Genomic DNA, 26725 nt, shown 5'->3' with positions numbered 1-26725 from the left:
ACGCCACTTTGAAAAGGACACCACTCTGTACAAGAACTTTCAAGAAAACAAAGCTCAGTATTTTTCTGATTTTAAATGTTAACTGTTCTTCATCCAAACTCCGGGGATATGTCCGGAGTTTTTAGAAAAAAATTGAGCTCCTGTTTTTCAGGGATCATTTCTTTAAGGTGTCTGAGGCTTTCCTAGTGGTGTGGCTGCCCAGTCCTTAGTCTAGTGTTGAGATGAGATACACAGAAGCTTTGATACGGTTAGATGACAGTGAATGAGAGAATGTCTCATGATAATGCAAAGATGAAGCATCTGCCTGTGAAAAGACTGACGGCTTTGTTGTGAAAATGATTGTTTGACGTACATCAGCAAGGGAGCTCAGTTCTGTTTCATCTGAAGCTTCATCAGGGAAAATTTGGAGAGTGGTTACCATAGACCAGTGGTTCTCAAAGTGGGGTCCTAGGACCCCTGGGGGTCCGCGAACCATATCGTGGGGCTCCGTGAAATAAATATAAAAAAATTCTAATAATTTTTTTAATTGTGCTGTGTCATTAAAAACAGCATATATACAGATGAGGACCATTTTTGCCAATGAAACCAGCATATTGTGCCCATTAGTCCCACCCTAGTTAGCTTTGGGCCAATAGAAACTGATATGATTGTGACACTTGCATCAATCTGTCATGTATCACTCATTCACACATCCCTCCGGTCACAACTGTTCCTGCTACTACTTAGCTTTGCTTACTAGCTCGCGAGCATGGAGCCATTTTTAATTCAGTTCACATAGTTAATGTTAAACCTGTCATTAAAACCCCCCCAACCACTGGACAGAGAGGGGGTGCTAATTTGCCTTAAACGCTAGTTGCCACCCAACATAAAAAAATAAGAATATTCACAAAAATATCTCATCTTACACAAATGACCTGCTTCCTGTTAGCACCAACAGTAATGATGGATTCAAGAAGTTTATCAGAAAACTAAATCCAGACACAAGTTAACAAACTGTCCTCAACTTTCACTCAGGAGTAAAAATCGGACTTTACATTTAAGTGAAATAATGATTTGATATTTAGCATTATAATTATTAATATCGACTGATATCAAAATTTTTATTGTGATAACATATATTTCAATATCGCCCAGCTCTGTGCTGAACACAACTTAACTTTGCCTGAGCTGGTGTGAGGTAAAGAGGCGGGCCTTTAGCCTCCTCGACAACAGCTACAGTGCGCCCGCCTGTAAATCAAGTCAGCAACGCCCTTATTTGGGCAAAACTCGTCAGTTTAATACCGTCAAAAATAATGAGTTATAAAAAAATTCACCCCCTGTAAAGATCTTCTCTTTTGAATGGGTGTGTATGTGGTTTCCGGTGTTTCTGCAGCCAGCCTCTAGTGGACGCTTGATGAACTGCAGTTTTTTAGCACTTCTGCATGGGCTTCATATTTTAAGACAGGAAGTTGCCGCTTGGTGGCTTCAAATGTTTACGACTTTGCAAGAGCATTTCACTCTTTATTATATAAAGTAGTTTTAAAAATGTTACCTGTCCCTTTAACGCCCTGTCATGTCCTTCAAATTTGATAATGGTCATTTTTCCTTGGAAGTTTCCATACATTTTGTGTATAGTGTTTGAACTTTGGTCTTTAAATCAGTAAAGCACAGAAGCTTTGGAGATTTGATGCCAAAGGTTCCTATATGTGCTTACACCATATGTCCAAAACAAGTATTAGCCAATGGAAACAGGGTTCAGTGACTCAAGGGTTGCACCTAATATCAAAAGTAGCACAGTACTAAGGTAGTACATCGCCTTTGTGTTATTAAGAGTTTGACATTAAGAGTTGAGACTCCAAAAAGGCAGGGTCAATGTGTTTTAAAAGGAGGACTTACTTGGATGTGAATATGCTTTTACTGGTAACCACTGACCAAACAACCATGGCAGAACTTCTCCCAGCCCACTGAGATAGAAACAATTGAATCTACCAAACTGGGGACTACACATTCAAAAAGTAGAGATGGGTATAGATGAAACAGAATTGTCCAAACTGCTGCTGTACTCTGCATGCTATTGTGAACTTCTCTGTACCAGTGGTTTTGTGTTTCAATCTGTGTCTTGTGCCCCCACTCCCATCCCCCCCCTCCCACGGCTCAGGGTCCCATCCCACCCCGGTCTAATCTTGCAGGTTAACTTGTCATTTTTTCAGCAGCCACAGACTTGACAGTGGGCAAAATCTACGCCGCCATGATGATCATGGAATACTACCGGCAGAGCAAGACGAAAAAGATGCAGGCCCTGCAAGAGGAACAGGTAGACTCCATCCCAGAATGCAAAAAAAAGACCTTCTTGTTCCTGTTACTCTACTATCCTTCTGTCGGCCTTCTCTAAGACTCTCCTTTGTGCTTGGACTGAATTTTGCCTTTCTCTTGGATTTAAAAGCATAAGAACCAAATCTTATTCCTTTAAATCCTTTATTAGAGCTACACTTCCAAACGTCCTCCCTCTCGGCCTGCGCTGCACCCTTACTAGCATGTTACCTGAAAATATGGTCCGTCTGTTCTTCAGCACCTTGTTGCTCTCTAAGCCAGACTTGTACTTCAAACTATGCTTGCTAACAGAGGTGTTAATATATCTGGCTAGTTAGCAACCTTCCCCTCTCCTGCTGCTCCGGCCTGTCTTTGCCTTTTCACCACGAGCTGTTTGAGCGTGGTGATGAGGCGTGAGTTTGACGAAGGTTAACGATTGACGGCTTTGCTTTTTTGTTGTTGGTAACACTCTGAACAATGATGATGATGATGATGATGATACCACATGGCCTTACCTTTTCGTTCCCCGTCAGTGCTCTTTCCCTCCTGTCAGTGAATGCCTTTGAGATGCACTCGCTCCCGTTGTCTTTGTATTTTCAGTCCACGTTATGGACGTGTGAAAACATCTCTCCACTCATACAATAAGTCCCGTTCTCTCCAGTGAGTCACTGAGTTTGATTTGCTCTTGATCTCAAATGAAACATGACACATTAAAGTCATAGATTCCCTGAAATTGGCCTGAAAACAAAGGACTGCATTGGTGGATGGAGAGCATGTTAGTTTTTATCCTCCCCGACACGACGCCCGTGAAAATACAGTATGTGTTGTTGTGTTCCTGAATGCAGCCATCCCATTGGACTGAATGGCCGGGTCCACACAGGCTCTCTCAACATCAGCAATACACAACACAAGGACTCTGACCAGTCTGTTTGTCTGTCTGTTTGTCCACTTCCTCTTCTGTGTCTCAACCCATCCTCTCTATCCTGTTTTCCTTGTTATGCACCACTTATAAGGAAAAATCCACCCAATGGAAGCGCTAAGATGAGTCGTAGTCAAGATTTTTACAGCCACGGTTTGATTTAAGAATGTTCCTTGGTTTTCTAAAACATCAGAGTCGTACCCTCATACTCAAATCTGAGTTTTCACTCTATGAACGTCTCCAATCCTTGAGGGGAAGCAGATCCTCAGCAGATCATTGTGTTTTGGTCCAAAATCAGGCAGTTATTCAAGATTCAAGATTCAAGATTCAAGAAAGTCAGCTCGCACACACAAGGAATTTGACTTGGTGATTGGAACACTGGTACTTAACAACAAGACAGTAAGGACACAACAAGACAGTAAGGACACAACAAGACAGTAAGGACACAACAAGACAGTAAGGACACAACAAGGCAGTAAGGACACAACAAGGCAGTAAGGACACAATAAGACAATAAGGACACAACAAGACAGTAAGGACACAACAAAACAGTAAGGACACAACAAGACAGTAAGGAAACAACAAGACAGTAAGGACACAACAAGACAGTAAGGACACAACAAGGCAGTAAGGACACAACAAGGCAGTAAGGACACAACAAGACAGTAAGGACACAACAAGGCAGTAAGGACACAACAAGACAGTAAGGACACAACAAGACAATAAGGACACAACAAGACAGTAAGGTGGAGGGTATCTGCAGAAAAGCGTCAACATGCACACGCAATTAACATCGGACCTCCACCAGATCCATATCCGGACAGTCTCTGGCTCCGTGGCTCTCGTCCTTTAACATCCACCGGCTGCATTTTCAGAACCCAGCCCGGAGCAGGACCGCCAGCCAGCTGGAGTCATGTGACCATGTTGTCTTTCTGGTCCTCTGAAAACCTCTGACCTGTTGGCTCCAGGCCTGGCTCCGCTCATCATGACTTTGGTTTGTTGTTGTAGTGAAGTGAAATACGATCTGGTGATAACACAGAGTGTTTTATTCTGAAAATTAACCGGATGTTTTCATTTTGATTTGGTGAAACCTGACTTCCTTTCCCCGCTCCATCTGCTCTGTTGAGATTGATGCGTCGTGCTCCGGCATCCGGCACAAATAGAAGTCTTGTGTATCTGATCTGGGGGGCTCTGACCTGCCGGAACGCAAAAGAGCGGATCCAGTGGAAGTTAACACATTGACTAGAATAGAAACTTATCAGATTAGGTGCCGTGACAGATCGGAGACGGACCGGACATGGATCTGGTGGAATTTGGCAATCACAAAACTACTGCAAAGCAACAAAACACGAATAAAAAGACAGATACTGTTACAAAGAGACACACAAAGCTGAGACCAAGCAACAAATAATGGTTTAAAAAAGGGGCAACGACAAAGATACAAACAACTTCAAAGCAACAAACCATGGTTTAAAAGATTCAAGAGGTTACAAAGAGACAAAACAAGACTGTTGAATACATAGAGGTTCACAAAACTTCAAACCAACAAAAACTAGGGGAGTCCTGCCGGATCAGAGACAGAGCCGGGACTGCAACGGAGCAGATCCAGTGGAAGTTATTAACTCATTGACTAGAATAGAAACCTATCAGATCCGGGGCTGTGATGGATCTGAGAAGGACCCAACTCAGATCTGGTGGAATTTGACTGTAAGACCACTGGCTTTTTTTCTAATGCTAAATTTGAACAGAGAAATGATGTGAGATTCAGTTCCAGTCTGGCGTTTCCCATTCTGAATCCAAAAATATCAATCAAGGAGAAAGGATTGGACCACTATCTAACCGCTGATCTCATGTGACAACGTAAAAGAACCAGGAGGTGGACTTTTCTTTGAACTCCTCATTTTACGTGCTGTCTCTCTCCTCCTCCTCCTCCTCCTCCTCCTCCTCCTCCTCCTCCTCCTCCTCCTCCATTCCTCAAGCTCTGCTGTTTCTCTGTTGTTCTCAGTGTCTATTGATGTGTCTCCGGTCTAATGTCTCCTGTCTTTCATTCTTTTGTCTGATGTCTACGCTCTCTTGTTCCTGTCTTGTCGTGTTGTCTCTGTCCTTTTGATGCTCTCCTTTTTATCCTTCCAGGAGGAGATGAGACTTGACTTAGCAGGCTCTCGCCATTTGGTCAATCCGGGTCGATTGTCACCAAGTTGCTCTAACCAAAACATCAATCTCTCCCATATTTGTTCATGAATCTGTCTGTCTGTCTGTCTGCTGTGTTTGGCTGGTGGGATGTTGAGTGGAGGTTCCTGTGACCAGTGGCTCCGTATGTAATCAGACAATCACAGGATTATTCATTGATGCATAAGCCACTGCTGAAACATACTTCATTAAACCGGCGCCCTTTGTTTTTGTTTTCACCACACTCCAAACCAAAATGCCTGAACTCTTGTCTGTCAGGTTGTATCTCTTGAGCTAAGTCATGCCAAACCAAACAGCCCAGAGATGAACCTGCGCCATTTACCACGACAGGGTTAGACCGACTGTCCACTGGCTTTAGAAGGCAGCATTGTTGTCTCTCTGTGACCATTTATCAAATGTCCAGAGGAAGAAGTAGAAGAGGGTGATCAGCTCCTAAAACATCTGGTATCTTGAAGGTCGAGGCAAATTTACGACTTCATCAAACCAGGAATTCATATTTCAGACGCATTACAACCACCACATGATTTATGCATGACAGAAATAGATTTAGCACACCAGACAACTTCAGCATATCATAATACATTAAAGATTGGACTTCAGCTGCTACGTCAAAGTCTCCGTTCTCACCTCTGATTGGTAAAGGTATCCATGAGTGTCCAGCAGCTCAGCCCGATGTGTCAGAGGAGGCGTGGACAAGAATCTGTCTCTGAACCCGCCTCCATCCATCTGCACTCCTTTTTAGTATTCAGCCTGTAGCTTCCTGGCTGTGCAGGGACATGACACTGACTGTAGCAGTCATGAACCATCACCCTTACCCCTTGAGAGGACTCCATTACCCAGGATCCCCGGGGAGGAACGCTGCCTGACCTCTGACCTGATGGAAGCAGAAGTTTGTTTTTTCATAAGACTGGTTCAGGGTCAGATGTCTGATGGCGGATTACTCAAGAAATCTTCTTTATGAAGATTGTTAAGTGGCGGTCTTTGAGTAGAAAGTCTGTTTCGATGATGTGTATAGTAGTCTGGTCAAAGACCTGTGATTTAAGACCTGTAATGCCTAAGGTAGTAGTCTCTCTTTGACACAGATCTGAGATCAGCGTTCCCTCTCTGAGCATCAACACACAGATTTAAAGTCAGATCACGTAAAAGTCAAAGTGGTGTTCAGTGTGGTTAGCAGATCTCAAATCAGTGCTCTGGCAGGGGGAACTCTACCTTGGATACCCACAGCCATGTGCTTGCCGATGGCGCCCCCGTGTGGGTGCATGCTGCGAGTGCATCCTGTGTTTGTGTCCTGTGTCTGCCCCCCTGAGTGTGCCTGATACCAGCCTGCAGGCCATGTCGTGTATCTCACACAGAACCGAACGCCATTAATGTTTCAGCGCATGGAGCCGCCCTCTGAGGGAGGGGGCACCGAAGGACAGGGGGGCCAAGGCCTGAACGGCCTCCCCAGCACCCAGCCGGACAACCTCAACGGCATGTGAGTAAACGGGGGCGCAGGTGGACTGGTGGTGAACTGACTTAGAAGAGACACCAGGAAACACACCTTCAGATACACACACACCTTTCCTTCCTTTGTTTGTGGTCAACTCTGCATGTTGGACTTCAAATCTATCAAGACATAAATATTATATTTTGGATTTACACGAGGATCTTTTCTTCTGCATGCTTTAAGTTTTAATAATAACTGGATTTTTAAGAGACCCCTTTCCTCTGAGATCAAACAGTCTCTCCCTTGCTAAGTCAAAGATATCTCATGAGTACTTGTGGACTGTGTCTTTGATTTGTAACCTCCTGACTCGTGTGTATGTGTGGGCTCCAGACCTCCTGAGGGGGGCATGACTGAGGGCCAGCCGTGGGTGACGGCCAAAGCCCAGGAAATGTTGCAGAAGACGGGTAACTGGAGCCCAGACAGACCCTACCCCGATGATCTTCACGACAACCGTCACAACCCACAGGTAGGACGAGCACACAGACGTACACGTCATCACTCGTAGTCACAGGTTGCGTCCGAAACAGTCCTCAGGATTCCTGCTGTAGCATTATATTAAAACAGAGATAAAGAGAACATGTGAAGGTGAGTGATTGAGTGACAAACAGTAGCTCCCATGTTCCTGTCTCCTTCAGGTAAGTCTTTGATTTGAACCTTCACTGATTCACTCCTCACCTCTGAAGTGGTCGGTGTGTTTCGGGGATAAAAAGAAGGTGACAGATCTGAATCCAGTTCCCTGTCAGTGATGTGAAGTCTTAGCTGCAGAGGAACAGAGCTCCACCTTAACGCTCTGTTTGAGTGTCCTCGCTGTGAGGAAGGTTCATTTTAACATCCTCAGTGGTGGACGAAGTACACAACTTCATGACACTTAGAGTCACAGTACAGATCCGTCAGTATTCAAACTAGTGTTACTGAACCCTGCTTGTGTGCACTGATTTTTACATTTAAAATGTTCAAAAAATATATTTTAATCCAGTTTAAAGCATTTGTAGTACAAATGTAACAATCCCTTATGTTCTCCACCTCAGATAGCAGGAGAAGCGGTATATATGAAGGTAGTGTTAGATTCAAGTAACAGGCTAACCTCCATCTGGAATGCTGGAAACTGAAAATTCTGTTCTCTCTGATTTGGGGTTCAGTGAAGTATTTATGGCCACAGGAAGTGTAATATTTAAGCTGCAGAGGTCATCTAGAGCTCAAATTGAAGCTTACAAAGCTGGGCAGTGTTTTAAATACAAATGAAGCCGTGACATTGACCATGTAATGCTCCAAAGTGACCATTTCTCACGAGATTTCATCCAACAGATGCTGTTTTTATAGCCTGGTTGTGTATTTTGTGGATGATATTTTAAAATCTAAAATCAGCAAGCACCAGAATCTTATTTTGCCACTTTCCCCTATGTGTCAGGATATTCTATGCCAAATTTCATACTTGGATGTCAAAGAATGCACCTTATTTTCTGGATTTACATTATCGTGCCAGGAGCATTTTTAGAAAATGTTTTTTTTTGGCGCCTCACGAGCAAACGGCCCCGAGTTGAGAGTGCTTATTATCATCTTGAGATGGCCCAAGGTGTATGCTAACTAGGAATACTAGTGAAAACAAGGTAGCAAAAAAACATCCTGAGGGCTGGGCCTGGCTCCAGGCTTATAGAGTAAGGTGTCATGTCCATTAATGGCTTTTTTTTTTTACTTGCAGCTTCTATTTTCTATTCAAATCAAATGTGATTCAGTGTTTCCAGGGCTCTCAGTTGAAAAAGTTCAACACAGTTTCTTGTGTTCATAAATCAACTGTAAGAGTCACAAGTTTCCCCAAAAAATGATACTCAGGTAACGACAAATACTCAAAAACAGTGCTGGAGTAAGCGTGCTTTGTTCTGTCCACCACTGATCATCCTAAAGTGATAAGAAACCTCGGTAACACTTTATATTAACTACACCCTATTAAGCATTAATTAAGCATTAATTAATACTTAACTCATCAGCATTGTTCATACATTAATACTCATTTATATATCATGTGCAAACACAGTTATAAATGTTTTATCATTCATGAATATGACTCTCTATAATGTGTTAACTAACTCTTTGTTCATACTTTATAAATGATGGATTCACCAAATACAAATGAGCTATGATGGTCATTATAAACCAGTTATAAACACATTTACAGGTTATGATTCTAACATTTAGTAAGGGTTAGTGAACACCTTATATAGCAAATTATGATTAATTAAGGTAGTCACAAAGGACTTATAAGCTGCTTGTTCATGGTTTTGTGAGCTGATCTAAAGTGAGGACTTTTTATGCTTTACAATAAAAACTTCATTAATGAGATTTAAGACCAGCAGCACCTTAAAACACAGAAGTCACAGATATTGATTCAACAGAATAAGGAAACAGACACAACACATGGACTTAAAGGTGTATTTATTAAAAGGAAACAACCTCTGTATAAAACCGTGTTTATCAAAATAACTCTTCATATGAACTTAAAATACTCTGCAACTGAAAAAGAAAATCTCTCAAACTTAAAGGTGACATATCATGCAAAATGGACTTTTTAATGGTTCTTTACCTGAAATATGTGTCCCTGTCTACAAACCCCCCGAGAATGAAAAGAATCCATTCTGCCCCTGTTCTGATTTCTCCACCTTTCTGTAAATGTGTGTGAAACGAGCCGTTTCAGACTTCAGTGTTTTTGTTACGTAACAACAATATCCGGTCTGTCACGGAGTCAGAGCTCGGAGCTTGTTCAGCCCATAGACTGTATAAAATACAACTCAACCCCTCCTCCGTTTTTCATTCCCTGCACACATGTGTGCTAACAAGGAGCTTAGGAGGGAGGCATGCTAGTTGTAGGCTGTCTTAATAAACACAAACGTCGGTTTGACTCCCCACGTCTGCAGATTTGAAGATCTAGTGGATGATTTTTATTTGTCATGGATAAGTGCTAGCGCTAATTAGCATAGCCACATATGCTACATGTTCATAGCTGTAGCTGTAGCTGTAGCTGTAGCTGTGTACCAAGACACACGTCGACATACTGATAAATAAAACAACAAGAAACACTAAATCTGTGACCAATCCTTCAGAAAGGTCCTGCTACAGGCGCCTCTCCGTCAGGATCAGATTCAGAGGGTTGAAGTAACGCGATCTCTGAGCAGCCGTGTATATTCAGCCAACATGTAAACATTAGATCAACGTGCTGGAGAGCCGAGGCACATCCACTTCCTGAGGGGGCGTGGTCAGAGGGAAAACAGAGTGTTCTGATGAGGAATGAAGAAGAGGACTTTTCAGGCAGACCAAAATCTGATTTCAAAGTGTTTTTTTGAGCATAAACTTTAAAGACATGTTTTGGGGACCTCTTAGACCAATATATATTGATGAAAAAAGTGTGATATGTCCCCTTTAAAGTGCTGACAGTGGAAAAACTCAAATAAAATATGACATATCAAATATATAAATAGACACAGTAACATTTAAACTCTGTCTGTAAGAAACCATTTGTAAACTCAAGTTAAAATGCAGCTGCAAAACAATAACTTGGATTCTGTGTTTTAAGGTGCTGCTGGTCTTAAATCTCATTAATGAATTCTTTGTAAAGCATAAAAAGTCCTCACTTTAGATCAGCTCACAAAACCATGAACAAGCAGCTTATAAGTCCTTTGTGACTACCTTGATCAATCATAATTTGCTATGTAATAAGGTGTTCACTAACCCTTACTAAATGTTAGAATCATAACCTGTAAATGTGTTTATAACTGCTTTATAATGACCATAATAGCTCATTTGGTGAATCCATCATTTATAAAGTATGAACAAAGAGTTAGTTAACATATTATAGAGAGTCATATTCATGAATAATAAAACATTTATAACTGTGTTTGTACATGATATATAAATGAGTATTAATGTATGAACAATGCTGATGAGTTAAGTATTAATTAATGCTTAATTAATGCTTTAAAGGGTGTAGTTAATATAAAGTGTTACCGAAACCTCTAACCCAGTCGTCCTGGTCGTTCCAGTCTGGATGTCGGTGCAGTGTCTCTCTCTGTCCTTTGAGCTCTTCTCTCTCTCCGAATCTCCCTCTCTGTCTCTCTCTCCATCACCCTGCTTGAAATCCACATCTCTTGTTCTCTCTCGGTCCTAACATCCTCCTGTTCCTTGATTTTCACTCTCCTACCTCCTACTCCTTTTGAGTCCTTGGTGAGGAGCTGGGAGATATTTAGTCCTTTACACTTGTCTGTTGGGACGTCCCTTCTCCCCTGCCCCCTCATCTCTCTCTCTCTTCGATGCCAGTGGTTGAAATGGAACCACATACTGTCCCAAAAAGCAAAGATTCATGCAAAGGTCTGAGTCATTGCTACAGTAAACATCAGAGACCACACTATATGGGGTGTATCCAGGCACCGGCATGTCTCTAAATCAGCCGCGCCCCCTCTGTCAGAGCCCCTCCCCCAGCCGGCAGTGGTCACGCCCCCCTCTCGTTGTGTTTTACAGACGGTAGAGATGAGGGAGATGGGGCGGGACGGGTACTCCGACACTGAGCCCTATCACCCAATGGATGGGCATGGGCGGACCATCTCCATGCCCCGCCTCTCGGCAGACAACCAAGTGAGCACCTTCATCCCACCATCACCATTCTTATTCCTGTTAGCAAAGACAGTGGAAGCAGATTCAAAAAAGTCTCTGTTTGCATCTCAAACAACGAAACATGCTTCTTGTTTGATGACACAAAATGTTCGGATGTGTTTGATAAAGACATCTTTTCATATTTTGGTATTTTTAAATCACGTTTTTCTTTGCATAAGAAAAACGTTCAGGATGCAAAGAAGCGTCGAGACTACAAATCCAGCTTCCTCTGTCTACCCTCCCATTTGTTTTCCCCTCCCATCCTCCCTCCACTCATCCAGCAGCCGACCCACAGCTGCTCAGCTCCCACGATAACCGCATGCTAACGCTGGAGCAGCTAGCAAAATGGGTCGCGGCCCTGGATAAGTGTGCAAGATATGTATGCAAATACATATCTGTAAAATATAGATCCAGAATATCTGTGAGAACTCCTTTAACCTCATCCTGTTCCCTTTTCCATTCCCATTTAATCCTTGGTGTGTCTGTCCTGTGTTAACTGTGGGCCAGAGGCAGTCCAGGAGAGGTCTCAGATTCACTGTATTCACCAATCATGATGCGATCGAGCTCGGCTGCGTACTTGGCGAGGTGGATGTGAGAGAGGAACGGGTAGACGGTGTTCATGTTTGGATCACAGTTTGAAGAAGTGTCCAACGAAACATCGAGTGTGAAGAAAACAAATCCTCATTTTTTGCAATTGGATGTAGAAGTTTATCTAAAGAAAGAAAGGTACTTTATTAAAATTCAATTTCTTCCACTTATGCTATTTTTTGGGCATGCTACACATACATATATACATACAATCATGCACACACATGCTCAGGGAGAGATGTCAGAGTGAGGATGCTGCCGTCAACCAGCGCACCCAGAGCAGTTGGGGGTTCGGTGCCTTGCTCAAGGGCACCTCGGCAGTGCCCAGGCAAGTGAACCAGCACCTCTCCAGCCACCAGTCCACTTGCCAAGCTTCGTCCATGCTGGGACTTGAACCAGCGACCCTTTGGTTCCCAAGCCCAAATGGACTGAGCTACTGCTGCCCCCCTATGTCTGATTTAACGGTATCTCAAACTCAGACATATGTTGAAATTACAAATCAAGGGATTATTTTTATAGTTGCATTTGTAAATTCCTCTAAAAAGTGTAAGCTGAAGCTTTTTTACCTCCCTTTCACAAAGAAACAAAACTGAAGTTCTAAAAACGATTTGGACTTCTTTAAATAAAACCCTATTTTTCTAACATTTTTCTTTTAATGCCAAAAGTAATCTGCACATTTGGAAGTCCTTGTCACAGCTTTTCCACAAAAGTGACCATGTACTGTATCTCCTGCAGGTTTGCAGCTCTAGCACATTTTCTACTCCTAAAGCCTGCTTTATAATAATAATAATAATAATAATAATGATACATTTTATTTATTAAAGCACTTTAAAAGATTCTCTAAGTGCTTTACAGGAAATAAAATTATACAATAGAAAAGCAAAGGAAAACAGTGCAAAAAAAAAGCAAAGAAAAAGCAAGGCAGCAAAATAAAACAAAACAAGAAACAATAAAACAAAACAAAACAAAAAGAAATGAATCAATGATAGGTTAAAAACCGTTGTAAATAGGTGGGTTTTGAGTCCGGATTTGAATTTGGTGAGTGAGGGAGAGAATCTGAGGTGTTGGGGGAGAGAGTTCCAGAGGGTGGGGGCAGCGACAGAGAAGGCCCTGTCCCCCCAGGTTCTTCTGTGTCAAATCGACGGCGTAGCCTACGCCGGAAGTCCGCTTAGCTCCCGTACCTACGAACATAGCTGACGCACACCTCCACCAAAATGTAACTATGAGTCAAATCGACGCTGACCTCAAACCCTGTTATTGGTCGGCTTGGCGGCATTGTATTTCCTGCATTTAGAGCACTTCCAGGATCCCTTCTAATCGGCCGTGTATTTCATCTCCTCCTCTCTATTATTCATGTAATCATGTCTGCATCATAAACAGCAACATGTATCAGCTGTAGATTAACATAACACGCTCTGAATCTCTGTGGAAAAGTAAACAGAGATCGTAGCAGAGCCAGAAGCAGGCGACCGGACTATCAGAGAGACCACACTGCCCTCAAGGGTTTTGGAGGAATATTGCTGTGCGACACGGACACATTGATGCACAAGTATGTAGTGCTCTCGACCACTGCTGCGTAGGGGCAATGCAGAAGTATAGACCAGCCTTAAAGGTGACATATCACGCTTTTTTCATCAATATATATTGGTCTAAGAGGTCCCCAAAACATGTCTTTAAAGTTTATGCTCAAAAAAACACTTTGAAATCAGATTTTGGTCTGCCTGAAAAACCCTCTTCTTCAGTCCTCCTCAGAACACTCTGTTTTCTCTCTGACCACGCCCCCTCAGGAAGTGGATGTGCCTCGGCTCTCCAGCACGTTGATCTAATGTTTACATGTTGGCTGAATATACACGGCTGCTCAGAGATCACGTTACTTCAACCCTCTGAATCTGATCCAGAATCTGATCCTGACGGAGAGGCGCCTGTAGCAGGACCTTTCTGAAGGATTGGTCACAGATTTAGTGTTTCTTGTTGTTTTATTTATCAGTATGTCGACGTGTGTCTTGGTACACAGCTACAGCTACAGCTACGAACATGTAGCTATGTAGCTATGCTAACTAGCGCTAGCACTTATCCATGATAAATAAAAATCATCCACTAGATCTTCAAATCTGCAGACGTGGGGAGTAAAACCGACCTTTGTGTTTATTAAGACAGCCTACAACTAGCATGCCTCCCTCCTAAGCTCCTTGTTAGCACACATGTGTGCAGGGAATGAAAAACGGAGGAGGGGATTCAGTATTATTTTATACAGTCTATGGGCTGAACAAGCTCCGAGCTCTGACTCCGTGACAGACCGGATATTGTTGTTACGTAACAAAAACACTGAAGTCTGAAACGGCTCGTTTCACACACATTTACAGAAAGGTGGAGAAATCAAAACAGGGGCAGAATGGATTTCTTTTCATTCTCGGGGGGTTTGTAGACAGGGACACATATTTCAGGTAGAGAACCATTAAAAAGTCCATTTTGCATGATATGTCACCTTTAAGAATGTGAGAAGGAACTCAATAGTGTTGTAAAGCTATATTCTTTATAAAGGCCACCAGGGGGCGACTCCACTGGCTGCTATAACCGGAATAAAAGTCTATTTTAAAAGACCCTCCAGGTTTGTTCAATACACAGTCCTCTCAGAGGACAGCAGGTGATAAATCAACAACTAAAGCGACGCCACCTGCAGCGAGCATCCGACCTCTCGTCCAAGTACGTCCACGTCCAGCTCCAAAATACATACAGCCGACATGTCGTCCGATTGGTGCATTGACTTTGACAGGAAGCCTCTGGCTGCAGCTACACACACACACTCACTCACTCACATCCCAGCATTCAAACATTGTAACCCCTGCATCCAGTCATGTTGCTCTCACTTTGGTTTGTTGGTTACTCCATGGAGTGTATGAACTTTTAGAAGATGAGGTAGAGAGAGGGTAGAGTGTTGACTCAAGTTGCTGCTTTGTATTATTTTGTGTTATTATGTAACGTGGCTTTTTTTGGTGTGGTTTACCACCTGGCGATAATTATAAAGATAAATAGGACACGCCCCCCTAGTTGGTGAGACGCTGATGAAAGCTGCAGTGAATTTCTAAAATTACAAGTTTTGAACTGTATTGCAAGTGCTGACACCCTTCATCTTTTTGCCCTCTTTGGGTCAGCACCAAGAACTTTTTGGAGTAGTTTCGAGTGACCACGCCATTTCTCTGTCACGTAACTGAAGATCCTGCAGAGAAGATTAAACATGGAGGAATAGGTAGAGGCCGTACAGAAAGCTAAAGCCCAACAGCTAATGTTTAATACTCTGTTTAGCTAGCATTACTCTCAGCTAACAAACCATAGCAAAGGACGTGTGCCTTTCCTATCCTATCATCTCACACGGTCAGAAAGTGACATCAGCTACCTGCAGATTAGAAAGCTACGACATGCTTGTGACTTTTCAGACTTCCTGCATTTATTCCTTCTGCACACCTGGAAGACAGCAGCACAGCGTAGCGGCGTATGAACGCACCACCCAGAGGAGATAGTGGATGTATGGCTCCTGCAGCGCTACATGCTCAGTAGAACCGTTTAGTAGTGAGCTAATTTGAAATGCTTGTAACTCCAAATGAAGGTAGAATATCCCCTATGTGTGTAAGTGTGTAAGTGTGTGTGTGTGAGTGTGTGAATATCTGTGTGTGCATATTTATGTTCTTCGTATACACTTTATATGTGTGTTACTTACTGCCTTCTAACACTGCTCTGCCTTACAGAGAGCTCATGCTGTTTCGGTAAGTGTGTGTAAGAGTGTGTGTGTACGAGTGTGTGTGTGTGTGTGTGTGAGCATATGCATCTTATATTGTCCTCTGTCCTCTCCGCTCACTGGCACACCCACCTCGCTCTTATGTGTGTGCACTGGCCTTCTTTAAATTAACTGGGTTCTCTCTTTTTCTCCTCTCTCTGTCCTTCTTTTATGACACCTTCTCCTGTCTCTTCACCTCCACTCTCCCTTTTTTATCCTTCTCTTCATCCTCTCGTTCCCTTCTATACATTTCCTTCATCTCTTTTTATCCCTCTACTTCTTTCCCCCTCGAAAACCCTCAAAATAATCCCTTATCCTCCTCCTCCTCATCTTCCTCCTCCTCTTATCTCCGTCCATATCCTTCCGCTCTCTCTCTCCATCTGTCCTCTTCTGGTCCTGGCGGCTATGCTATGTCGGGCCTCTGCTCTCTCTGCGTGTGTGTGTGTGTGTGCGTGTGTGCGTGTGTGTGTGTGTGCTACACTGCTCTGCTCTACGTATCATCTCATCTCTGTGTTTGCCTGCTCTGCAGCGGAGGAGACACAGGCCTCGTGGAAATAACCTCAGTGTATGTACCTCCTCTCTCTCTCTCTCTCTCTCTCTCTCTCTCTCTCTCTCTCTCTCTCTCTACCCCTCTTCTCTAGATTCTTCAATCTCCCTGTCAATCATTCTGCAGTAAAATGTAGTTTCCTGGTTGTTTTGACCCACGTGAGTGTCCATATGGGTGGGTTTAGCAGCAGTGAGGGAGTCGGGTCATGTTAAGTCTTTAAACTCTCAGAGACTCGTCACTCAGGCTCAAAGGGAGACCAGTTTTCTTCTGATTTACTTTCAGTTAACAGGGTTTAAGTTTGCAGAACTCAACTCATTCTTATTTATACAGCACCTTTCATATATTGAAGCATGCAGCCCAAAGTGCTTCACAAAAGAACAGAGAGACAGAAAACAACAGCAGTAGGTAAAATGATACAAGGCTAAAACAAGATAGAGGGAAATAATATGAAATACTTAAAAATATGAATATAACATTTAGATAAAATCAGTAAAATAAAATCAGAGAAATATCAGAAAAATAAGATAAAATAATTACAATAAAATCAATAAAATAAAAGTCATTACAATAAAAATAAGATAATAGCAATAAAATCAATAAAATGAAGTATTACAAAAACAAATAAATAAAATATTACAAAAAACAATAAAATAAAATCTGAGAAATACCACAAAAATAAACTAAAATCCTTAGAATAATATCAATAAAATTAAATCATTATAATAAAACAATAACAATGAAATTAATAAATAAATTATCTACGATAAAATCAATAAAATAAAAACTTTACAATACAATGAAATCAATAAAGTAAAATATAAAAATAAAAAAAATGAATCAAATATTCCAAAAAAATATTAAAATCTGAGAAATACCAATAAATTAAAATAAAATCATTACAAAAATATCAATAAACTAAAATCATCACAATGAAAGCAATAAAATTAAATCAATAAAATTAAATCAATAAAATAAAATCTGAGAAATACCAGAAAAATAAACTAAAATCCTTAGAATAATATCAATACAATTAAATCATTATAATAAAACAATAACAATGAAATTAATAAAATAAATTATCTACGATAAAATCAATAAAATAAAAACTTTACAATACAATGAAATCAATAAAATATAAAAAAAACAAATTAATCAAATATTACAAGAAAATATTAAAATCTGAGAAATACCAATAAATTAAAATAAAATCATTACAAAAATATCAATAAACTAAAATCATCACAATGAAATCAATAAAATGAAATCAGTAAAATAAATCAATAAAATTAAATCAATAAAATTAAATCTGAAAAATACCAGAAAGATAGAATAAAATAAATAAAACAATGTTAAAACAATGGGCATAATGGTATTAATGCAGTCCTTGGCTAAAAGGAAATCACTCCAAGTTAAAAGCCAGATTAAAAAGGTAAGATTTAAGTTTACTTTTAAAAACACTCAGAGAGGGAAGCAGTTGAGGACCTCAGGGATCGTGGTGGAACATAACTTGTCAGAAGATCCGTGATGTATGGAGGAGCGAGGCTGTTAAGAGCTTTAAAAACATCCATCCATCCATCCATTTTCTTCCGCTTATCCGGGGTCGGGTCGCGGGGGTAGCAGTCCAAGCAAATTGACCCAGACATCCCTCTCCCCGGCGACACTTTCCAGCTCCTCCTGGGGAATCCCGAGGCGTTCCCAGACCAGGCGGGAGATATAATCCCTCCACCGCGTTCTGGGTCTACCCCGGGGCCTTCTCCCAGTTGGACGTGCCCAGAACACCTCTAAAGGGAGGCGTCCGGGAGGCATCCTTATCAGATGCCCGAACCACCTCAGCTGACTCCTTTCGACGCGGAGGAGCAGCGGCTCTACTCCGAGCTCCCTCCGGATGTCCGAGCTCCTGACCCTCTCTCTAAGGCCGAGCCCAGACACCCTTCAGAGGAAACTCATTTCAGCCGCTTGTATCCGCGATCTTATCCTTTCGGTCATGACCCACAGCTCATGACCATAGGTGAGGCTTTAAAAACAAGGAAAACTATTTTAAAATCAATTCTAAAAGAAACAGGTAACCAGTACAGAGAAAACAGCATCATGATGCAAATATACTAAAAGCAAGTTTGTCACTCAAGTTGAAAGTTTAGATTTAGAACGGACCATTAGCTACTCCACTGCAGTGAACTCCACCCGCCTGGTACTCACAGCTCCTCAAAGTCATCTGTGACCTGTTGTCACAATTCAAATACACTTCTATCACCTTCTCCTTTTCTCCTCCTCTCTCTACCTCTCCTCCTGTCGTCTGCTCTTGTCGAGGTTGCTCTTGCTCTCCATTGTTTGTTCTCTGTGACGACTTTCCCCTTTGGAGTTCAGCTTGTTTGCAGTGTGTGTGGATATGTGTGTTCCTCTGTGTTTTATGTGCATTTCAGTCTGTTGCATTGATGCAGACCGAGTCCACGGTTGTATGACGAAAGCATGGTCTGACCTGATGTGCATCTGTGGGCCTGAAGGAGGGCGGGGAGGCGGGGAGGCGGGGAGGGGGGGTTGGCAGCGTTTCGGCATGTCATTAGTCATGCATGACGTGGCAGAGCTGAGTTTTGCCGCTAATGTGACGGACAGGAAAGAAAGCGGCCAGGAAAAGTGCCTTAAAGTAGCCTGAAACAGGGATTGAAAGTTGACCTGTGTGTGTGTGTGTGCACATGTAGCAAAGGGCTGCCGGCTACCTGAGGGGCGTGCATGGCTTGTGTTGAAGCTGTTCTGAGAGTGTACAGAAAGCTGTCTGTGTGTTTGTTACAGCTCCTCTCTGAATGGTGACGATGTGCGTGTGCTTTCTCATCGGAGTGATGTGAAGCTTTGTGGGGGTGTCGTGTCTACAGGGTCCTGTCCTGGTCAGAAGAGCCAGATTCTGAACCCAGCATGAAAACAAATCCAAACTAGACTGGTTCTAAAACTGGAGCCAGTTCTTTTTTATGTGACTTTGATTTAAGATCATTTTGATAAATGAAATACAATCCTGTGGGGTTGTGAGTTGGGTTCTTGCAGAGCATTTTGACCAGGCTCTTTGTTTCTGGGGTATCAGTCTCCATTACCCACATGGCGGCCATGTTTGATTTATGTCTTTTTCTCTACAGTCACTTGGCCCCGTTTCCAGAGTTTGGAAGTCGTTTTCAGACGTTACTGTGGTCTGGAGCAGGGGTTCCCAAAGTGGGGGTCGGGAGACACAAATTGGGGGGTCGTGAGATGTCTTCCAGATGTTTTTTTTTTTCTTAATTATCTAAAAATAGAACATTTTACCCATTATAGTAAAGAATATTGACAAAAATAGAAGCTTAAACTTGAAATAAAACCTTGAAAATAGAAAATGTGATGAGTTTTCTGCCTTTCTTTTTGCCAGATGACTCCTAAGTTTAGGGTTAGTGAACAGTTAAATATCAAAAGCATCAGTAGCAGCAGGTTAATTCATAACAGCACAGGAAACACAGACACATGCTCATATAGGTAGGCTCATTTTCTGCAGACCAGCTAAATGAAGCCACATTAAATCACTTTGAGGGACAGTGGGGGTCCCGAGTCTTTGGCACCAATGTTTCAGGGGTCCCGGGCTGAAAAGGTTGGGAACCCCTGGTCTAGAGCTTTAAGCTGTAATAAAAAACTACAAAAAAAGTCAAAGTATCTCAAATACTGCAAAAACCTTTCTAGTGTTGGTCACTCCAAGTGGCAGCAACCAAGGATTATAATACTAGAGTGAGCGAAACAGAATGAGCATTAGAGACTAAAGTTTTCACATATTTAAAGCTTGTGTGTATTCGTTCTTTCTTTTGATTGAAGAAGATAGTAAAACTCTCACCTGCTGGATGATTTCGTATCGTTTTGTGGATTTAATATCTGCAAATCATTCAGTCAAAAAGAAGGCAGATGCACAGGTGTGGAAAATCTTTGAATTAGTCTCTTCATGATGAACGCTCCTGTTATGTTGTGGGTCAAATTGACTCTTTTTAAAAGTCAATTTTAAGCAATATATGACTTCCAAACCAGCTAAATACAGCATAAAAAAATCACTTCATAAGAAAAAAAATAAAATAAAATAAAATAAACAAAAATCTTTGTCATGTAAAACTATTTTATTTATATTTAGGTCTTTCAAATAAACATTTTTAAAAAATTAACATGAATTTTTATGTAAAACGAGTGAGTCATCCTCTTTGAAGCATGATCTGAGAATTAAAGAACATCCTTGCATTAAATATTGATTTAAATGGTTAGTAATGGAGTAAAAAAGTTGATTAAAAAGGGTCAATTTGACCCGGGGCACATTCAATAATCCAAAAATCCCAATAAACATTTTTTTAAAGTCCATTTTAAGCAATATATGCCTTCCAAACCAGCTAAATACAGCATAAAAATCTGGGCAGCATGTGACAGAGGAGGTGTCTCATGTTAATTTATCAACATCACTTCATAAAAAAAATTTAAAAAAAGTAAAATGAAATAAACAAAAATCCATGTCATGTAAAACTATTATATTTATACATTGAAACAAGTTTTAACATGAATTTTCATGGAAAAACGAGTGAGTTATCTTCATTGAAGCATGATCTGTGAGGATTAAAGAACACCATTGCACTAAATATTGATTTTAATGGTTAGTAATAGAGTTAAAAATGAGATTTAAAAAAAAAAATTACTGGGATTTTTGTTGTTTTTTTCTGATAATTGAATATGCCCTAGGTCAAATTGACCCAAGAACATTATTGCTGTCCCTAAGAAACAAACATAACAGGAGGGTCAAATCACTACACGTTGTATCAAAGAATAAATGTAAAAGGATCAAACTTAAAGTAGTCATACATTGGTGTTGAAACTCCACAATGGAGGAAAAAAGCCTCTCCCCCCTGAGCATGGTCTAAATCAAATATGGCTGCCGTTTAGAAAAGTCCAGCAGACTCTTGTGCCTTGTGCATGCGAGGCATGTGGTTCTTGATAACCTCCCTTCATGCTCGCTGTCTCTCTGCCTTTTTACCTTCCTCTTCCCTGTTTATATCTCTCTGTGTCATTCCTCCATGTTTAGATGAAGCATGGTATTTATTACATGTGCTTGTCAACTGCTTGACTTCAGGGATTCAGGGTGCTTAAGGTTCAAGCTAGATGAATGCAAAGGCTGTTAGCTGATTTGAGATGGTTCAGAAGTCATCAGACAGATGCAGGTCGCCTCACAGGACAACAGAAGAGCCAAAATATTCAATCTATTTAAAACATGCAACATATGAAAACCTGAATTGTCTGATAAACGAGTGTTTTTTTGGTTCTGCTGTTTGACCCGAGTCAGATATTTCCATTTAGAGAACAGAGAATCTGAACCTCCATTTGCAGCTCTATATTAGCGTCATCCAAAAGCAGTAAAGTGGGTTATAGTCTCGTCGTTCCTCTTACTGCTAAATATGGAATCCACCAGTCAGGATGCATTTAATCACACTCCCCGTCTCCTCTCTCCTCTCTCCTTTCTCCCCCTTCTGCTTTTGTATCTCTCTTTCCTCTCTGCTCGCTCCTTTCATCCTCGCAGACCATCACAGACACAAGTCCGATGCGTCGCTCCACCTCCAGCCTGTTCCACGAGCGCTCGGGCCGGGGCGTGAGGCTGGACGACTACTCCCTGGAGAGGGTGGTGTCTGAAGAGGGGAGACACGGGGGACGCAGGCTCAGAGACAGGAGCCACCGTGCCTCACAGCGCTCCCTGACCAGATACACCGATGCAGACACGGGTGAGTCACTTGTCTCGTGGCGTTTTGCCTTTAATTGCATATCGACCAAGAGTTCCGGGGTCTTTTAGCCCCCAGGACTACTTTAACCTGAACTAAAAGGTTCCTGTGCCCCCATTGTTGTCTGCGTTTGGCTGAAGCCCCGGGTAGATTGTGCAAATCAGGCCAGTGACGTATGTAGAAAAATAAGTAAATGCACTACACCACCAGACCAGTAGAGGGCAGTAACACAAAGAGGAATGCCATTCATCACAGGTGACACCATAGAAGCAGACGGACAGGCAGGTATCATTATGAGCAACACAACAGTTAGCCTGTTAGCATGAAGAGACTCAGCTGGCGCTGTTTTAGATGGTGCTATATTTCATCACAGATGGATTCACTGAATCAACACGTGAGAGGAGATAAGCGCGAGTAGCAAAGACGTTTCAACACGGCTTTAAAATCCTTTTGAACTCAAAAGGCCGTGGCAGAGATCGGCCGGTGTTTTGGTTTAAACAGCGACCCTGTTAACTGGAGACTCTCAGCCGGATGCATCCCTCATAAACGTCGTTAGACCATCATTAAATATCTGGTGAGGATATTTTGAAATCTTAATAAAAACTAAACTAGTTTGCATTCCCAGGAACTCCCTCTGTGTTTCAACAGCTGTGTAAACTCCACAAACACTGACACGTTCAGCTGAAGGTCTTTGAAAAAAATAATTGACCCAAAAAAATTTGACAAAAAAAAAAATTTGAAAAAAAAAATTTGAAAAAAGAAATTTGAAAAAAAAAATTTGACCCAAAAAAAAATTTGAAAAAAAAAATTTGAAAAAAAAAATTTGAAAAAAAATTTGAAAAAAAAAATTTGAAAAAAAAAATTTGAAAAAAAAAATATGAAAAAAAAAATTTGAAAAAAAAAATTTGACAAGAAAAATTTGACAAAAAATTTGACCCGGAGCCTGTCGAAAAAACTTATTTTCCTCAAATTTAAAATTGTGTTTAAAAAGCAGAAAAACATGAAAAAAAGTGAAAGTTTTGCTCCTGCGGTTAAAAACATGGAAAAAGTAATGAATGAATCAACACGTGAGAGGAGATAAGCGCGAGTAGCAAAGACGTCTTTAGACCATCATTAAATATCTGATGAGGATATTTTGAAATCTTAATAAAAAACTAAACTAGTTTGCATTCCCAGGAACTCCCTCTGTGTTTCAACAGCTGGGTAATCTCCACAAACAATGACACGTTCGGCTGAAGGTCTCCAGTTTACAGGGTCACTATTAAAGCCGGAACACCGGGAGGAGAGACGCATTCACGGTGGGGCTGAGAGAAGACTACTGTTACAAGCTGCTAAATCAAGAGAATCACAGCTTCTTCTTTTGAAAAGTACACACACATACAAAAAAGATAGAACAAATAAAAACTAATGAAAGAAAGAGAAATCAAGTGAATCACAGATGTGTGTGATGTTATTGTGGACGGTGGGCGGAATAAAAACACTGAGGTTAATCTACCAATCAGACACGTTCAGCATTGGAGGCCCTGACCCCTGAAAGCCCAGGGACCTTTTGAAAAGTACTACCCCCCTAGCAGGGGCTTTTTAGGGGGGAGATTTACTACCCCTGAACTAAATTTAGACCCAGTGGAAAACGCATGTAGTTCCGGGGTAAAGTTCCTAATTTTTGACCATGCTTCCAACCTGCCAAACCAGCCCATTGATTGTTTGGCACTTTCATGGACGGGTGGATGTTGTAATGTTTTAATCTAAGCCTAAAACAAACTTTGAGGGTCATTCAGTAACAGTTGTTGAGGCAATTAAGTCCAATCTGTCCCCTTAGTGAGCTAAGAGAGCATCCTCATATTCACCACATTTTGTCAGCTCAAGTCTTGGCACAAAGAGGTCCTTGAAAGGAACATTGTGCCAGCAGATAGCCCACTTCATCAGTAATTGCGAGTGCAAATTGCATCCTCGAGCTGTGAAACTAATGCAACAAAGCTGGCAGGGTTGAACTCTACACCCTCTTTATAATTGGAGAGCCTTGTTATCTGATTGAGAAGACGCTCATGTGCTTCTTGGACTAAAGTGCGAGAAGCACTTTAATGATGGTGTTTTTAAAAAGTTCCCTTCCTTTGATTGTGCAGGTGAAGTGAATTAATGCCCGGTTATTCCAATTTGATTAACTTCCTGCTGCACAGTCCTGGTTTGATCCACCTGTTGCAAAGTCAGGTAGCACAAACCCCCGACAGAGTACCGAGGCGTCTTGTGTTTACAAATGTAAACTGAGACATCTTTCTGTTAGGCCTGGGCACAGACCTCAGCACCACCACGCAGTCAGGCGACCTCCCACCTAAGGAGCGCGAGCGGGACCGTGGCCGGACCAAGGACCGTCGTCACCACCATCACCACCACCACCATCACGGCTCCATGGACAAGGAGCGCTATGGCCCGGAGCGCCATGAGTACTCCCACAGGCATCCCCAGGACCGCCACTGGTCCAGGTCACCCAGCGAGGGGCCGGATGGGCGAGGACACAGACAGGTGGGCTTAAAAGTCACTGAGATCAATGCTTAGGGTCTTTAGGGACAGTTCCCCAACACTGCTCAACATGATCTTGATATGTCCCATATCCATTTCTCTCTGATGCAATGCTGAGGCTGGGATTATTAAATACTGGTTCAATGTCATACTGCTGTGAAGGCTGTTCCCCATTGGAATAAGGCCTAAAAACAACTGGAATTGGTGTGTTTCAAGTCCAGAAGTACAGCATTCCAGTTTCCCACCATGAGCATAACGTTAGAGACAAATGCAGCCATGTCCACATGATGAATCCTGGATGTTTGGATCCCTGTCACCCTTGATTCTGTGTCATTCCGGTGGATTTCGGTGCCGGTGATGTAACTTTAAGTATCTCAGCTGTGACTCGTGGTACAGCAGGTTTTCAAAATGCATTTCCCATAACAGTTTCAAGAGACTGCTTCCCAAGAGGTGAGGTGACTGATCATTATTTGTGAAGTGATCCATAACCTGTTCTTTTACCCCCGTAACAAATCCCACAAACTCATACACCTACTTATGGATTTCAATCTCTCTTTTTTGTTTTATGCTTTTTTTCTTTATCACTGTTTCTCTCTCTGTCCATTTCCCTTCAATGTGACATGTGGCTTCTTGATGTCAATTTTTTGCACCATCACTGTGCTTTCCAATGATTTTCAATGGTGTTTATATCTCTCTCTCTCTCTACCTCTCTCTCTCTCTCTGTCTGTTCACCACCTCTCTGCTCTATGCTGGTCTGTTGTTGTTGTGGTGCGTTTTGATTTTCCTTGTTTACATTTTGCTTTAGGGAAGTAGTTCGGTCAGCGGAAGCCCAGTCCCCTCCACCTCGGGGACCAGCACTCCACGTAGAGGCCGCCGCCAGCTGCCCCAGACCCCTGCTGTCCCCCGTCCACATGTCACCTACTCCCCCGCTGTCCGCAAGGCAAACTACGGCCCCCCGGGGCCGGGCCGACTGCGCTCTCCCTCCCCTCGACACTTCTCCCCACCAGACCACGATAGAGGCTACCACCACAGACCTCCGTCACGCCAAGCTTCTCCACAACACGGGGGCTCCTCGTCCCGGCACGGTTCCCCCCGCTCTCCTAGGCATCAGTCACCCCTTCACGGCTCGCCCAGGTCCCCCCACCGAGGCCGATGGAGTGGGCCTCCGCCAGGGGACAGCCTGGAGGGTGACGGGCCCTTCTACGAACGCGACTACGAGTACGAGCGGCACCACGAGCCCCCCGCCTATGAGCAAAGCCTCTCCCATGGCAACCCGCACCCACATGGGGGAAATCCTCACCCACATCCACGCTCACCTAGGACTGCCCGCCACGGGCCCCCTCCGCCCCCTCACCCGCATCCACGTAGGGTGCCTAATGGCTACCGTTCATCCTCACCTTCCCCACACCGACGGGGGCCCCCTGGGGTGCCTCCCCATCCACACCACCGTCCTCCCCATGCCAGAGGGCCCCGCAAAGGCCTGCATGAACCTTACAGTGAGACAGACGAGGATGACTGGTGCTAGCAACCACAGGGAGCAAGGGATGCGGGCAGAAGAAGAGAAGAATAGCAGCCTCAGGTGTGCTGGCCTTGGATATGTAAACTTTTAAAGCAGGAAAAGTGGGGAAAATGTTTGGGGGTTGAATCCCCCCCCCCCCAGACCCCCCCCCAGACCCTCTAACCTCCCCCCCTCGGACTCTATATGAGAGAAAGTTCACAGGGACGGGAGGTTGAAGGTGCTGAAGATTTTACAGATGTTGTGTGGGACTCGAATCAGTGACAGAGCTGCACATGGATAAAATGAAAACAGACAAAAGCCAAGACAACCGAGGCGCAGCCAGGGCCCAGTTTACCTCTGCCTGTCTGGCTCTCAGAACTACACCTCCCAGCATTCTGTGCCCGACCAGCAAGGCCGGGCTACAAGGGGAGGAGGAGAGGGCTGTGGGAAGAGCCCAGCAAGGGAGGAGCATGTAAAGGCCAGAGATTACCACAGTTTACAAGGCCTAAAAGCACTTCTCCCAGACTGTTGCGT

General features: G+C 42.7%; 1 protein-coding gene across 1 annotated transcript in view; it reads left to right on the top strand.

Moving 5' to 3' along the window:
- The window catches only part of cacna1ab (calcium channel, voltage-dependent, P/Q type, alpha 1A subunit, b), a 148201-nt gene extending 121891 nt beyond the window's left edge, over positions 1-26310 (top strand). The window contains exons 40-46 of the mRNA XM_034688888.1: positions 2193-2293; positions 6751-6872; positions 7215-7350; positions 11391-11504; positions 21981-22179; positions 24458-24696; positions 25499-26310. Of these exons, the coding sequence (XP_034544779.1) occupies positions 2193-2293; positions 6751-6872; positions 7215-7350; positions 11391-11504; positions 21981-22179; positions 24458-24696; positions 25499-26218 (1631 nt within the window). The 3' untranslated portion in view covers positions 26219-26310. The remainder of the gene's footprint in view (positions 1-2192; positions 2294-6750; positions 6873-7214; positions 7351-11390; positions 11505-21980; positions 22180-24457; positions 24697-25498) is intronic.
- The last annotated feature ends 415 nt before the right edge of the window (positions 26311-26725 follow it).

Source organism: Notolabrus celidotus, chromosome 7, assembly GCF_009762535.1.
Source record: "Notolabrus celidotus isolate fNotCel1 chromosome 7, fNotCel1.pri, whole genome shotgun sequence".
NCBI classification, from domain to species: Eukaryota; Metazoa; Chordata; class Actinopteri; order Labriformes; family Labridae; genus Notolabrus; species Notolabrus celidotus.
Note: the sequence above shows the minus strand (reverse complement) of the source record. Positions and strands in the feature narration are given on the sequence as shown.